Source organism: Anolis sagrei, chromosome 13, assembly GCF_037176765.1.
Source record: "Anolis sagrei isolate rAnoSag1 chromosome 13, rAnoSag1.mat, whole genome shotgun sequence".
Lineage (NCBI taxonomy): Eukaryota > Metazoa > Chordata > Lepidosauria > Squamata > Dactyloidae > Anolis > Anolis sagrei.
The window spans coordinates 1398582-1415164 of record NC_090033.1 but is presented as its reverse complement, the minus strand read 5'-3'; the positions used below and the strand labels follow the sequence as shown (position 1 = coordinate 1415164).

The window sequence follows — 16583 nt, the reverse complement described above, 5'->3', positions numbered from 1 at the left end:
GGAGGGACTCACAAACATTGTTATTCCTGCCCTTTGAGAATCCTACAAAGATGCATAAAAATGACCATCCTTTTCCAAAAGTGTTGACTACATATAACTGTGCATGAACAGGGGAGATAATCTCAGTAACATGCACACCACATGCACACCCCAGCAAGCGAGAGTCCAAAAGTGGCAGGCCCAAACCCAGCACCTCAATTCATGGGTGATACCAGATGAGAGACTCCCCCCTGGGCACTCAGAAGACTGGGCGACTTGGAAGGCGCTGAACAGATTGCGCTCTGGCACCACGAGATGCAGAGCCAATCTTAAGAAATGGGGCTACAGGGTGGAATCCTCGGCATGCGAGTGCGGAGAAGAACAAACCACTGACCACCTGCTGCAATGCACCCTGAGCCCTGCCACATGCACGATGGAGGACCTTCTTGCGGCAACCCCAGAGGCACTCCAAGTGGCCAGATACTGGTCAAAGGACATTTAACCAAATACCAAATTTACAAAATCTGTGTGGTTTTTTTTTCTTTTTTTTTCTTTTTTTTTCTTTTTTTTTCTTTTTCATTTTAATCTCTGTGTTTGTTTTGCTCTGTTAGAATTGTAAAACAATGGTTGCTGATGACACGATAAATAAATAAATAAATAACATGCACACCACGAGTTTCCTAGCATACAACTAAATGTTAATGTTCTGTGTGGCCAGTCATAGTCTTTGGAGATAACCAGATTTTATGTATCACTGATTCATCAATTAACAATGAGACTCAAAGAGGCAGTAGATAGATAGCACCACCAAGCACAATAAGCACCAATGCATGCCTAGGGAAGATAACACAATTCAGCTACCAGTGGCAAGGTTCGAAGGCGGAAAAGGAAATAGGGGAAGGTAAATACAGGTTGACCATCCCTTATCCAGAAGTCCAAAATCCCAAAGTTGTCAAACACAGGTAGGTAAGATCTTTTGCTTTCTGATGATTCTATGCACACAATCCTTGAAAACATTGTATAACATTACCTCCAGGCTGTGTATAGGTGTAAATTAAACATCAGCGAATTTCGTGTTTAGACTTGGGTCTCATATATTGTCGTGACCCACAGGACACAAAAAGTCTTTAACAGCAGTTGAAGGTCAAACTGAAGATAATTTAATGTAAAACAAACTAAATATGGCACTTAAAAGTCAGTGCAACAGTTCAAGGAGCGTAATTAAACAGGAACGTAAAATGCTAGATTAGCAGGCTTGAGTTGAGCCAAAAGATAACAGAAAATGCGATGAGCAGGAAGCAAAACACAAAACAAACAGTCTCTTTAGATGTTGCAAGGCATGAAGTTGAATCCAAGAATACAAACGCGTAGTCAATCAGTCCAGATGGTCGATAAGCCAGAAGTACACTCACGAAGGTTCCGAAGTCCGAGGCACGGCAAGGAAGCAGGAGACTGGAATCCAAAACAAGGTTAACGGCAGACAAGAACACCCAAACGACGCTTTGTCGTCTGCAAAGAGTGAATCCCAGAGTGCAGATTTATTCACTGTCGGAACAATGAGACTCATTGCTCCCATCTGATTCATCTCCCCCAGCTGCATCATCTATTCCACGCCAAGCCTGCCACCTTTGATCTAGTGCCTGATCCTGCCAGTCAGTACCCTCATTCCCATTATCTCTGAAACCTTCAAAGTCATCGCTTGATGTAGCCTCATTACAGATGTCCCTGATGTTCTGCACTAAGGTCCAGTCCACAGCCTCCTCCTCCTCATCCTCACTGTCACTAGAGTTATCGGCTGTGTCCCTGAGTCTCTTGGACATGGTGTCACTCTCACTGCCAGAGTCACTAGCCACTCTCTTCAATCCCCTGAGATCTTCTTGCAAAGCCTCCTCTGGCCTGAACCCTGCGAAGCTTTCTTCATCAGAGGAGGCCAGAAAGATGTCCCTAATACGTTTCAGCTGGCGCTGATTCTCTTCTGAGTCTGCCTCGCTCCTTCTTCTCCTTCTACTATCAGTAGTAGGTAAGTTCTCAGGAAGCTGACTCACAACATATATGTGTGTGTGCTATGCAAGTAAGTTATTTATATTGTTAATTGATGAATATATATATATATATATATATATATATATATATTAGGCTTGGTTGATCAAGAAAAAAAATGGTTCTAAACTCGTTTTGTATATAGGGGGCACTGGCGGTTCAATTTTTAAATTATTTCCGAAATTTTCTTTAAAAAAAGATGGGAAATACCAGGAAATATGAATCGCTTCCTTTGTTTACCTCTCCGAACCCTGTTTACCTCTCCGAATGTATTCTCCCCTACGAACCATCAAGATTATTAAGATCGTCTGGAGAGGCCCTGCTCTCGGTCCCACCGGCCTCGCAAGCGCGTCTGGTGGGGACAAGGGACAGAGCCTTCTCGGTGGTGGCCCCTCGGCTCTGGAACTCTCTCCCACTGGAGATCAGAACCGCCCCGTCTATCCTGACATTTAGGAAACAGGTGAAGACTTGGTTGTGGAGACAGGCATTCGACGAGTGAGCCAACACCCTGAGATATGGATGGAGGAGGATGAGCAACGATTTTAGTGTGACGACTGACCATTATAGTTATTGATTGTAATTGCTGTTTTAATGTTTTACTGTAATATGTATTATGATGTTGATTGTCTGTGTTATTATGGTTGGAAACCGGTCTGAGTCCCTCAAGAGAGGTGAGGTCGGTATACAAAACTTTTAAATAAAAATAATAAATAAATAAATAAAAACACTTCCGGATTGCCGGGTTGCCAAAACGCGTCGATATCGCTTCTAAAGGGATTTTATTTACGATTTCTTAACGAGATTAGAAATTAACGAGCTGGATCAACCAAGCCTCTTATATATATATATATATATATATATATATATATATATTCAATAATTGTATTTGCATCGTATACGTTTGAATAACTTTGCTATCAGGGGTGGGTACTGCTACATACGTATTGTTGGACTTCTTCTCATTCTCAATTTCTCTCTCCACGTTCCTTTGTTGATTTGTCAGCGTCTCAATCCGGTCGTGGCAGGCATCCAGTTCCTCCCTGAAGAGAAGCATACAATGGGTTTTGAAGTTGATTTGTGTTTTCATGTTTGGCTAATCTCATCCCCACTTCATCGTTTGACACTTTTGGAATTTTTTGTTATGATTAAATATTGATACGGTGCTAACTTTTCTGATCTCTCTACCGACTTCAAGATACATCGGTCCCTGCCCATTGCCCACTGCTGGCAACCTATAAGACCCAATGGAAAAAGGAGAAGGGGAAAAATGAATATCAGAGCACTGCACCACCTCTGTCCAGTTCTGGGCTTCATAGTTCAAGAAGATATTGACAAGCTGGGGTAAAAATACCCAAAATAAATAATAAATAAATTCGTCAGGCTCCCTAATCACCCGTGCAACTTCTGGATATTCCCCAAGCTGAAAACGCACCTGAAAAGAATCAGATTTCAGTCCAGAGAAGACATCATGCAGAATGTGATGGATCAGCTACACACCATCACAAAAGAGGCATTTCAGCACCTTGTCTCCTGTGCTATGCTAATAATATAATACAATAAAATGTAATGTAATATATTGTGTGTGTGTGTGTGTGTGTGTATATATATATATATATATAATATTTATAATATTATAATGTAATCTATATATATAAAAATGCTCATGTCGTAATGAGTACCTTAAAAACAAAAGAACCAATGAGCGAAATCACACCAAATTTGGCAACAAAATGTCTCACTACCCAAGGAGTGACCATCAATCAAAAAATTATGATTTTGTCATTTGGGAGTTGTAGTTGCTGGGATTTGTAGCTCACCTACAATCAAAGAGCATTCTGAACTCCACCAACGATGGAATTGAACCAAACTTGGCACACAGAACTCCCATGACTGGGATTTATAGTTCACCTACAATCAGAGAGTATTCTGAACTCCACCAACAATGGAATTGAACCAAACTTGGCACACAGAACTCCCATGACTGGGATTTATAGTTCACCTACAATCAGAGAGTATTCTGAACTCCACTAACGATGGAATTGAACCAAACTTGGCACACAGAACTCCCATGACTGGGATTTATAGTTCACCTACAATCAGAGAGTATTCTGAACTCCACCAACGATGGAATTGAACCAAACTTGGCACACAGAACTCCCATGACCAACAGAAAATACTAGCAGTGTTTGGTGGGCATTGACCTTGAGTTTGGGAGTTGTAGTTCACCTATATCCAGAGAGCACTGTGGACTCAAGCAATGATGGATCTGGACCAAATTTGGCATGAATATTCAATATGCCCAAATATAAACACAGATGGAGTTTGGGGGAAATAGACCTTGACATTTGGGAGTTGTAGTTACTGGGATTTATAGTTCACCTACAATCAAGGAGCATTCCAAACCTCACCAATGATGGAATTGGGCCAAACATCCCACACAAAACCCCCATGACCAACAGGAAATACTGTGTTTCCTGGTGGTCTTTGGTGACTCTTCCGACACCCCCCTGGTGACCCCCCCTCGGTGTATTGACTTCCCAGGTTGAGAAATGCTGCTTTAAGGCCATCCAGTCCAGCTCCCTTCACCAGGGCAACAAAACAAAGCCCTCCTGACAAAGGGCCATCCAGCCATTCATACACACACACATATGTATATGACAGACGCAGTATCAAAGATTTCAAAGTGACCCCTAAAGAAGGACAATGATATGTTACATGTTCCAGAGTAGGCAAACCAGACACTCTCCACATCAACACTGGCAAAAAACAACAAGAAATATTGTTTACCTTCATGTATAAAGACATTACATATATTAGAAACCAACACATTCTCATTACTTCATTTCCAGATCACCAGACTGGGACACAGCAACGCGTGGCAGGGGACAGCTAGTACAATATATACTACTACTACTACTACTACTATGCTATTATAGGTATATATTTTATATTACATCTAATATTACTAATAATATTACAATATAATGGTATAGTACAATGTAGTAATATATAATACTGGTATTGTACTATGCTAATAATATAATATATTGTGTGTGTGTGTGTGTGTGTATATATATATATATATATATAATAAGCCGCTCTGAGTCCCCTTTGGGGAGAGAAGGGTGGCATATAAATGCCGTAAATAACTAACTAACTAAATAAATAAATACTAATTTTATAAATAAAGGCTGGATACTTTTTGAACACACCTTGTCTACACACATACAGTGCATAGTGGAAACTCACCTTGTTTTTTGAATGGCCATCTCCTTTCCTTTGGCGAGATTATCAAGTTGATTGAGGTTCCTGCGCAAGTTGAGGATGCGGACTCTGTCTGGATAGCTCATGTTCTTTTTATTGCTCTGACGCGTGGGCTCTTCTAAGCATTCTCTTTAGGTTGGAAGATACAAAACAGAATTTGGGTTCATATAAGGTAAGGTTTCCCCCTGACATTAAGTCCAGCCATGTCCGACTCTGGGGGATGGTGCTCATCTCAATTTGTAAGCTGGCGTTGTCTGTAGACACCTCCAAGGTCATGTGGCCAGCATGGAGTACCGTTACCTTCCCGTTGGAGCTGTACCTACTGATCTACTCGCATTTGCATGTTTCGAACTGCTAGGTTGGCAGAAGCTGGGGCCAACAGCAGGAGCTCACACTGCTCCTTGGATTTGAATCTGCAACCTTTTGGTCAGCAAGTTCAGCAGCTCAGCAATTTAACCCACTGCCCACCGGGGACTTCTGGTTTCATATATATACCGTATATACTCGAGTATAAGCCAACCCGAATATAAGCCGAGGCATCTAATTTTACCACAAAAAAAATGAGAAAACGGATTGACTCGAGTATAAGCCGAGGGTGGGAAATGCAGCCACTACGGGTAAATTACAAAATAAAAATAGTTACCAATTAAATTACATTAATTGAGGAATCAGTAGGTTATATATTTTTTGAATATTTACAAAAATGGTAATTTAATATAAGACTGTCCAACTCTGATTGAATGATTGTTTACCTTCTTCAAAGTAAATGTGCTTACGCATCCTTCCAATAATAATAGCATAATAAACGTAATAACAACAATAATAAAAAGAGTAAAATAATGAATGTAGCAATAACAACAATTATACAGTAAAATAACAAATGTATAATAATAGAGTAAAATGAAGCTGTGTATATATATGTGTGGTTTTGCGCATGCATTGTAATGCATTTTTTGTTTTTTGACTTTTAAAGTCTCTTCTGCTGTGTTTTTCAGTGTTTTTAATGAGTGATGGTCACTCCTTGGCCTGAGAGGTGTCTTGCGTCCAAATTTGGTGTCAACTCGTCCAGTGGTTTTTGAGTAATGCTAATCCCACAAACGAACATTACATTTTTATTTATATGGATTTTAAGGGTGTGTTTTGCCATTGGTTTAGGTAGCAATTTAATAGTTTGTGTAGTATTTTAATGGCGTGCTTTGTAGTGTATTTAATAATTGGTGTATTTATGTTTGTTATGTATGTGAAAGATTTATTTATTTATTTATTTATTTACTGTATTTGTATACCGCCTTTCTCAGTCAATTGGCGACTCAAGGTGGTTTCCAACAAATCACTATACATAAAACATAATATAGATAAAAAAGCATTAAACAGTATAAAACATCACCGAAGCAGTAAAAACAACCTCATCAGCATCTCATTATTATCAAGCATTGTCCAGTTCCATTGTTAGGTCATTTGTTTTCCTATATTAGCTATTCTGTAGTTGTAAATGCTTGCTCGAATAGCCATGTTTTAACTTGCCTCCGAAACGTCAAGAGGGAAGAGGGAACAGATCCCAAGGGAGGGCGTTCCATAGCTGAGGGGCCACCACTGAAAAGGCCCTGTCTCTCGTCCCCGTCAAACATGATTGTGACGAAGGCCTCCCCAGATGATCTATGGTCTAAGCCAGGGGTCCTCAAACTACGGCCCGCGGGCCACTTCCGGCCCACCAAGGGCACTTATCTGGCCCGCGGCGGAGGAGCGCCCCCCCCCACACACAGTGCCCCTCCCTTGGCTGGCTCACACTATCCGTCAGGCCCGATGGGCAGCGTGAGCCAGCCAAGGGCAGCTGCTCCGTGTGCCCTACTTGCGTGTAAAGCACTTTGCGAGGTGCTTTACGTGTGAGTAGGCCGGGCAGTGCTGCTCCACCCTTGGCAGGCTCACGCTGCCCATCGGGCCCGATGGGCAGTGTGAGCCAGCCAAGGGAGGCTTCCCCGGCGCTCCATGCAGTCATGCCGGCCACATGACCTTGGAGGTGTCTACGGACAACGCCGGCTCTTTGACTTAGAAATGCAGATGAGCACCACACCCCAGAGTCAGACACGACTGGACTTCATGTCAGAGGAAAACCTTTAACTAGGAAAATTGTGGAAGATCCAGGGTGGGAGAAAGAACTCTTGTCTGTTGGAGGTAGGTATGAATGCTTCAATTGGCCACCCTGATTACCATTTCGTAGCCTGACAGTTTTTAGGGAGAATCCTTTGTTGAGAGGTGATTAGCTGGCCCTGATTGTTTCTTGTCTGGCGTTCCCCTGTGTTTGAGTGTTGTTCTTTATTTACAGTTATAATTTTAGAGTTTTTTTAATACTGGTAGCCAGATTTTGTTCAGACTCAGAATAGGAAGATTTCCCATTCTCTGCTCCTGGAATTACTGCCTAAAGAGGGCTAGAAAGAACCCCCTCCCTCGAAGGGCCCTTCCACACAGCAAAATAAGATATGTGCAATGTGCAGAGGGATTTTTTAATTGATTAAAAAAAAAAAAACTATAGTCCGGCCCTCTAACAGTCTGAGGGACAGTGAACTGGCCCCCAGTTTAAAAAGTTTGAGGACCCCTGGTTTCATTTGAGTTTCATTTGTATCACATTCAGTTAATTAAATTTAACTAAATAAGAAAACAATAATATAAAAATAAACGAATAATATGTTTTATAAGATGGCAAGGCATGCCATAGCAAGCATCAGTTAGTTAGATAGATAGATACGTGTTATTGATTGGCCTATTGGCCGTATCAAAACATTTAACACATAACACATTTAACACATAACACATTTAACACATAGTCATACAACATACAACCCTCGGTATAAGAGAGGTTAAAATAAAAGAGGTTAAAATAAACAAACTGTTGGCAGATCCTGTTCAGGTCAAATATCTGTGTCACCTCCACAGTTTACCCCAATTGATTCTAAATGTGCAATTCTCAGCTGTGTTGCTTTGAATAGAAAAAGGGCTGTTTTGTGTGTTATTTTAGAATCATAGAATCATAGAATCATGGAATCCTAGAGTTGGAAGAGACCTCATGGGCCATCCAGTCCAACCCCCTGCCAAGAAGCAGGAATATTGCATTCAAATCACCCCTGACAGATGGCCATCCAGCCTCTGCTTAAAAGCTTCCAAAGAAGGAGCCTCCACCACACTCCCTCCGGGGCAGAGAGTTCCACTGCTGAATGGCTCTCACAGTCAGGAAGTTCTTCCTCATGTTCAGGTGGAATCTCCTCTCTTGTAGTTTGAAGCCATTGTCCCATTGCGTCCTAGTCTCCAGGGAAGCAGAAAGGAAGCTTGCTCCCTCCTCCTCCCTGTGGCTTCCTCTCACATATTTATACATGGCTATCATATCTCCTCTCAGTCTTCTCTTCTTCAGGCTAAACATGCCCAGTTCCCTAAGCCACTCCTCATAGGGCTTGTTCTCCAGACCCTTGATCATTTGAGTCGTCCTCCTCTGGACACATTCCAGCTTGTCAATATCTCTCTTGAATTGTGGTGCCCAAAATTGGACACAATATTCCAGGTGTGGTCTAACCAAAGGGTAATAGAGGGGTAGCATGACTTCCCTAGATCTAGACACTATGCTCCTATTGATGCCTGAGGCCAAAATCCCATTGGCTTTTTTTGCCGCCACATCACATTGTTGGCTCATGTTTAACTTGTTGTCCACGAGGACTCCAAGATCTTTTTCACACGTACTGCTCTCGAGCCAGGCGTCTAGGATTCTGGCCGGCCAACAAAATGAGGTTTTAATATGTGGATCCCATATATTAATGAGGTTTTAATATGTGGAGGCTTGTATGTTGTATGACTATGTGTTAAATGTGTTATGTGTTAAATGTTTTGCAATTCTCTACCATTGGGGCTTGGCCTTTCCAAACTACAATTAAGATGGTTGTCAGTCCTTATGGCAGCACTGGCAAGGAATGAGATTTAAAAAGCACTTTATGTTATCTCGGCTTCGCCAAAGTTGCTTAGTAGTTATAGTGAAAATTAGACTGACCTTGGGAGACATCTGAATGTAACAGAACATTTATGGGGAAAACATGGGTAAGTGATTCAAATTCTAACCCCCCCCCCCCTTTTTTGCGTGCCTTGGAAATAGTAGGCACAAATGTAACGAATCAGATACGATTTTTGATTTTTATTCCGAATTATGCACCAGCCTAGTAACTAAACAGACTCACCCACTAGACTCAAACTCTTCTTCAATTCCTTCTGTAGCATCTCTGCTGCTTGTGTGGACCAGATCCTTGTAGTCTTCTTCCAATCTGAATTCTGATGGAATTTTTTTACAAGTCATTTTTATTATATTTATATTATATTTTATTATATTTATTATATTATATTATTATATTATATTTATTTATTACATAATAGCACAATCTATGAATGGGTAACAGATGGCTACTGTGTATACACATTATACATAATGGAGCATTTCTATATTATCTATTCATCTCTTTATAAGGTTATTATTCTTTTCACCTTTTCCCTCTTTTCCCCCCCTCTACCCCCTCACCCCATATCCCTACCCCTTTTTCCTCTATGTCAGTGGTTCTGAACCTTCCTAACGCCGCAACCCCTTAATAATAATAATAATAATAATAATAATACTTTATTTATACCCCACTCCATCACCCCCAAGGGGATTCGGGGCGGCTTACATTAGGCCACGCCCAACAGTACGACAAACGCAATATTACACAACAGCATGGCAAAACCAGAAAATAAAATGCATAAAATGCAAAACCGATATAATGGACGACGCAGCAATATAAAATCAAACATTAAAACACAAAAGGAATTACACTGGGCAGGGCCAAATCTATATAAATAAAAATGTAATGTTCATTTGTGATATTCACAGAACTCAAAAACCACTGGGGGAATTGACACCAAATTTGGACACGATATACCTAACAGCCCAATTTATGTCCTTCACTCAATTTGGGAGTTGTAGTTGCTGGGATTTATAGTTCACCTACAATCAAAGAGCCTTCTGAATCCCACCAACGATAGAAATGAACCAATCTTGGCACACAGTTCTCCCATGACCAACAGAAAATACTGGAAGGGTTTGGTGGGCAGTGTCCTTTGGTTTTGGAATTGTAGTTCACCTACATCCATAGATCACAAACAATGATGGATCTGGACCAAACTCTACATGAATACTCAATATGCCCAAATGTGAACACTGGTGGAGTTTGGGGGAAATAGAATCTTGATATGTGGGAGTTGTAGTTGCTGAGATTTGTAGTTCACTTACAATCACAGAGCATTCTGAACCCCACCAACGATAGAATTGGGCCAAACGTCCCACACAGAACCCCCATGTGGGCCACAGCAACGCATGGAAGGACAGCTAGTTCAAAGATAAAATTTTAAAACACTGGGAGGTAGGACAATGTAAAAAATTGCACGAACCATATGATAAAGTGCTTCTGAGGTCATTTTATGCAAATGTGCCTTCAATTACATTCAGTCATTGAAGGCACATTGGAATAACCAGGTTTTCAGGTTCCTCCTAAAGATTGCCAGCGCAGGGGCTTCCCTAATACAATTCCTCGTGTTGTGGTGACACCTAACCATAACATTATTTTCGCTGCTAGTTCATAACTGTCATTTAGCTACTGTTATGAATCGTAATGTAATATAATATAATATAATGTAATATACTATATTGTAGATACATATAACATTTATAATATTATAATGTAATACAATATAATACTAATACTAATAATATATTGTAATTATATATTTTATATTACATGTAATATTACTAATAATATTACAATATAATGGTATAGTACAATACAGTAATATATAATACTGATATTGTACTATGCTAATAATATAATGTATTCTATGGATATATATATATTGTAAGCCGCTCTGAGTCCCCTTCAGGGTGAGAAGGGCAGCATAGAAATGTCATAAATACGTAAATAAAAAAAATGTAAATATCGGATATGCAGGATGTATTCTCATTCACTGGACCAAATTTGGCTCAAATACCCGATATGCCCAAATTTGAATACTAGTGAGGTTAGGGTGGGGACTGATTTTGTCATTTGGGAGTTGTAGTTGCTGGGATTTATAGTTCACCTACAATCAAAGAGCATTCTGAACTCAACCAATGATGAAATTGAAACCAAACTTGGCATACAGAACTCCCATGATCAACAGAAAATACTGGAAAGGTTTGGTGGGCATTCACGTTGAGTTTGGGAGTTGTAGTTTACCTACATCCAGACAGCACTGTGGACTCAAGCAATTATAGATCTGGACCAAACTTTGCCCGAATACTCAATATGCCCAAATGTGAACACTGGTGGAGTTTGGGGAAAATAGACCTTAACAGTTGGGAGTTGTAGTTGCTGGGATTTATAGTTCACCTATAATCAAAGACCATTCTGAACCCCACCAACGATAGAATTGGGCCAAACCTCCCACACAGAACCCCCATGTTGGCCACAGCAACGCGTGGAAGGTTAGGGGTCACCACAACACGAGGAATTGTATTAGGGAAGCCCCTGCACTGGCAATCTTTAGGAGGAACCTGAAAACCTGGTTATTCCAATGTGCCTGACCCCCCAGATTGATAAATGCTGCTCTATATCTTTATGAGTCCACACTGCCATATATTCCAGTTCAAAGCAGATAATGTGGGGTTTTATTCAGCTGTGTGGAAAATGCCCCAGAATATCAAAGGAGAAAATCCCACAATATCTGCTTTGAACTGGACTATATGGCAGTGTGGACTTGAATAACCCAGTTCAAAGCAGATATTGTGGGATTTCTGCCTTGATATTCTGAGTTATATGGCTGTGTGGAAGGGTTATATGGATACTTATCCTACTTATGGCGATTTTTGATACTATAATAGCCTTTATTTCCTTCCACCAATTGGAAGTCCTGATGAACATGAAAGAGACTTTGCCCATTCAAAGATGTACACATTCAGAACCCTTTCTTGACAAGTTAAGGCAAGAGAAGAGGTCACCGAGATGCTGTGCTAAAAGCTTTACCACTGTGTATAATTGGGGAAAAGGGAGAGATCTTGTCACAGAATATATACAAAGACAATTGTACTCCCTGGGACTTGGAGCCAATGCTCCCCACCAGATCCAGAGCTGTCACCAAGGATCAGCCTTAAGTGCTGTACAAACGTACTCTATAATAGCGTCATGAGAGTATAGGTTTGCAGCCCTCTGATGTGTTGTGGCAGGAACGCCCTGATGTAAGCATTCTGTCTTTACGAATATAGATTGGAGGAGGCTTCAGAGGTCATCTAAGCCAACCCTCATCTGGGTGCAGGATCTGAAATGAAGGGTGCAACTGCTTCTCAAGCAGAAAATTCCTCCAGCTCTCTTCCCATTTCCACTCGATTTTCACAACCATTACCAAATCTATCTATCTATCTATCTATCTATCTATCTATATATAAATGCTCTGTGCATAATGAGTACCTTAAAAACAAAAGAACCAATAAACGAAATCACACCAAATTTGGCAACAAAACGCCTCACAACACAAGGAGTGACCATCACTCAAAAATTATGATTTTATCATTTGGGAGTTGTACTTGCTGGGATTTATAGTTCACCTACAATCAAAGAGCATTCTGAACCCCACCAACGATGGAATAGAACCAAACTTGGCACACAGAACTCCCATGACCAACAGAAAATACTGGAATGGTTTGGTGGCCATTGACCTTGAGTTTGGGAGTTGTAGTTCACCTACATCCAGAGAGCACTGTGGACTCAAACAATGATGGATCTGGACCAAACTTGGCACGAATACTCAGTATGCCCAAATATGAACACAGATGGAGTTTGGGGGAAATAGACCTTGACATTTGGGAGTTGTAGTCACTGAACGTCACAGTTCATCTACAATCAAAGAGCATTCTGAACCCCACCAACGACAGAATCGGGGCAAACTTCCCACACAGAACCCCTCTGACCAACAGAAAATACTTAAGGCCATCCAATCCAACTCCCTTCATCAGGGCAAGAAAACGTAATCAAAGTCCTCCTGACAAAGAGCCATCCAGCCATAGATAAATAGATAGAGATATGATTCACACACAGAGAGATATAGTATCATAGATTTGAAAGGGACCCTTAAAGGAGGACAGTGATATGTTCCATGTTCCAGGATGGGCAAACCAGACAATCTCCACATCAACACTGACAAGGAAACAACAAAAATACTCTTTACCCACAAGCAGAAAGAAATTACATATGTTAGAAACCAACACTTTCTCATTACTTTATTTTCCAGATCAACAGACTCGGCCACAGCAATGCGTGGCAGGGGACAGCTAGTACATTTTTAACTGAAGAAATACATAATTGTTTTATTTATAGCCTGCTTTTGTCTTGGTGTGGGGCCCAAGGCAGCTTACATCCACACTTAAAGACAACCCTTGGATAGAACATTCTTCATCTATGGAAGGCATCCTCAGAGGTTGTGAGGTCTATTGGAAACGAGGAAAATGGGGTTTATATATCTGTGGAATGTCCAGTGTGCATAGGAATTCATTCATGTTTTTTTTTTCAAATTATAATCCGGCCCTCCAATAGTTTGAGGGACTGTGACCTGGCCCTCTGTTTAATAAGTTTGAGGATCCCTGCTCTAGATCCAGGGAAGTCATGCTACCCATGCCTTGGTTAGACCACACCTGGAATATCGTGTCCTTGAGTGGCTTAGAGAACTGGACATGTTTAGCCTGAAGAAGAGAAGGTTGAGAGGAGACATGATGAAGATCATGGATGAGGGTAAGTCATCCTAGGGAGGAGGGAGCAAGCTTGTTTTCTGCTTCCCTGGAGACTAGGACGCTCCAAACTACAAGAAAGGAGATTCCATCTGAACATTAGGAAGAACTTCCTGACTGTGGGAGCTGTTCTGCAGTGGAACTCTCTGCCGCGGGGTGTGGTGGATTTCTGCAGCTGGTCCAGGTGCCGATTTATTATAGAATCCTAGAATCAAAGAGTTGGAAGAGACCTCATGGGCCATCATCCAGTCCAACCCCATCCTGCCCAGAAGCAGGAATATTGCATTCAAAGTACCTCCGACAGATGGCCATCTTGCCTCTGTTCAAAGGTTTCCAAAGAAGGAGCCTCTACCACACCCCGGGGCAGAGAGTTCCACTGCTGAACAGCTCTCAGAGTCAGGAAGTTCTTCCTTTTTAAATTGTTTTATATTGCTTTTAAATTTTGTTAGATTTTAGCCATTCTTGTAAGCTGCTCCGAGCCCCAGGGGAGTGGCAGCATACAAGTTCAAATAATAAATAAATAAATGTTCAGATGGAATCTCCTTTCGTGTAGTTTGAAGCCATTGTTCCGTGTCCTAGTCCAGGGTAGCAGAAAACAAGCTTGCTCCCTCCTCCCTATGGCTAGTATGTATGTACGTGTTTCCGACAATTTTTGAAAATCCAGAGTCAAAGGTGGCACTTTCCTCAATGCTCCCCCTGAGTTATTCTGCAGAATTAAGCTATTGTGTTTTTAATCTTCTTGATCTCTAGTCTTAATTGGGAAAGAAAAGGACTAAAAGGCACTGTGCAACAACAGTCCTCTTTTTGTGTGCGGAGGCAATCGTGCTGCTCTTGGCTTCCCGAGACACATTTGTCCCCAGCACGATCCGTTTCTCGCTTCAGTCCATGAAACATTCATCCATGTCCCAAGCTGCACTTAGAGTAAAATATAGATTCATGTTTGCAATTAACACAGTGCTTCAAAATGTTTTAACCTTTTGAGCTTTCCATGTAGTGCAGAAATTCTTCAGGACCGCTTGCTTCTTCTTCAATGTTCTCTCCCTCTGAACACAGCTCTGGGGTGAGGTCCTCTTCTGAAAGAGCAGGGGACTCCATCTCATCCATCTCACTTTTCACTCGGACGTCATTCAGCTAGGGAAGAAAGGAATTAAGTAGACTTTCAATACGGGAAATAAGGGCTTCATCTCCAGATTATATAAATACATTCTAGAGTACAATCTAGAACCCTGCCATGATCTCTTGGGACAGAGATTTGGGGGAAACATAGAATTAGAGAAATGAGAGTACATCTGGAAAAAAGGATTTAAACTCTCAATAGCAGGGTCCATGAGAAAAACTTATACAAAATGACCTCACAACCTCTGAGGATGCCTGCCATAGATGCAGGCGAAACGTCAGGAGAGAATGCTTCTAGAACATGGCCATATAGCCCCAAAAAACCTACAACAACCCTACGCATATCTTATTTGTAGTGCAAAAAACATTTTAAAACAATACAATAATAAAACAATAATAAAACAATACAACACATATACACAATATACATATAAATAAATACATACAGACACACACATATATATATATGCACACACAAATATACACATATAGTATACACACATATACACCTACATACATATATGCGTATACACAAGCAACACATATACACAATATACATATACATAAACACAGAAATGTGAATATACACAAATACATGCACACATATATACGCATGCACAAATATACACATACAGTATACACACATATACACCTACACACATATATGCATATACACAAGCAACACATATACACAATATACATATATACACATATAAACAATATACATATATACACATATAAACACAGAAATATACATATACATACAGACACACATAAATATATACGCAAGCACACACAAATATACACATAAAGTATACACACACACATATACACATATAAACACAAATACAGAAATATATACACATATATACACACGCATATATGCATATACACAAGCACACACACATATATATCTATATATATAAATTTGTTAGGGGCATCCAACGAGGAAACAAAACTCAAAAACCCCCCAACGAAACTTAACCAAAATTCCCATGCACATAACACAACCCACAAGGTACAAACATATCTACTCAAAATGAAAAACAACACAACAACACACTCACAAAACGGCAAAACAACAAAACTCAAAAAAACCCCAACGAAACTTAACCAAAATCCCCGTGCCCATAACACAACCCACAAGGTACAAACATACCTACTCAAAATGAAAAACAACACAACAACACACTCACAAAACGGCAAAACAACAAAACTCAAAAATCCCCCAACGAAACTTAACTAAAATCCCTGTGCCCATAACACAACCCACAAGGTACAAACATACCTACTCAAAATGAAAAACAACACAACAACACACTCACAAAACGGCAAAACAACAAAAGTCAAAAATCCCCCAACGAAACTT

At 40.6% G+C, this 16583-nt stretch overlaps 1 protein-coding gene across 1 annotated transcript in view; it reads right to left on the bottom strand.

Moving 5' to 3' along the window:
* Positions 1–15232, bottom strand: part of CFAP74 (cilia and flagella associated protein 74) — a 124811-nt gene extending 109579 nt beyond the window's left edge. Inside the window, exons 1-4 of the mRNA XM_067472951.1 lie at positions 15073–15232; positions 9498–9588; positions 5269–5412; positions 2961–3059 (exon numbers count right to left, since the gene is read on the bottom strand). Of these exons, the coding sequence (XP_067329052.1) occupies positions 2961–3059; positions 5269–5412; positions 9498–9588; positions 15073–15202 (464 nt within the window). The 5' untranslated portion in view covers positions 15203–15232. The remainder of the gene's footprint in view (positions 1–2960; positions 3060–5268; positions 5413–9497; positions 9589–15072) is intronic.
* Between the last annotated feature and the right edge of the window lie 1351 nt (positions 15233–16583).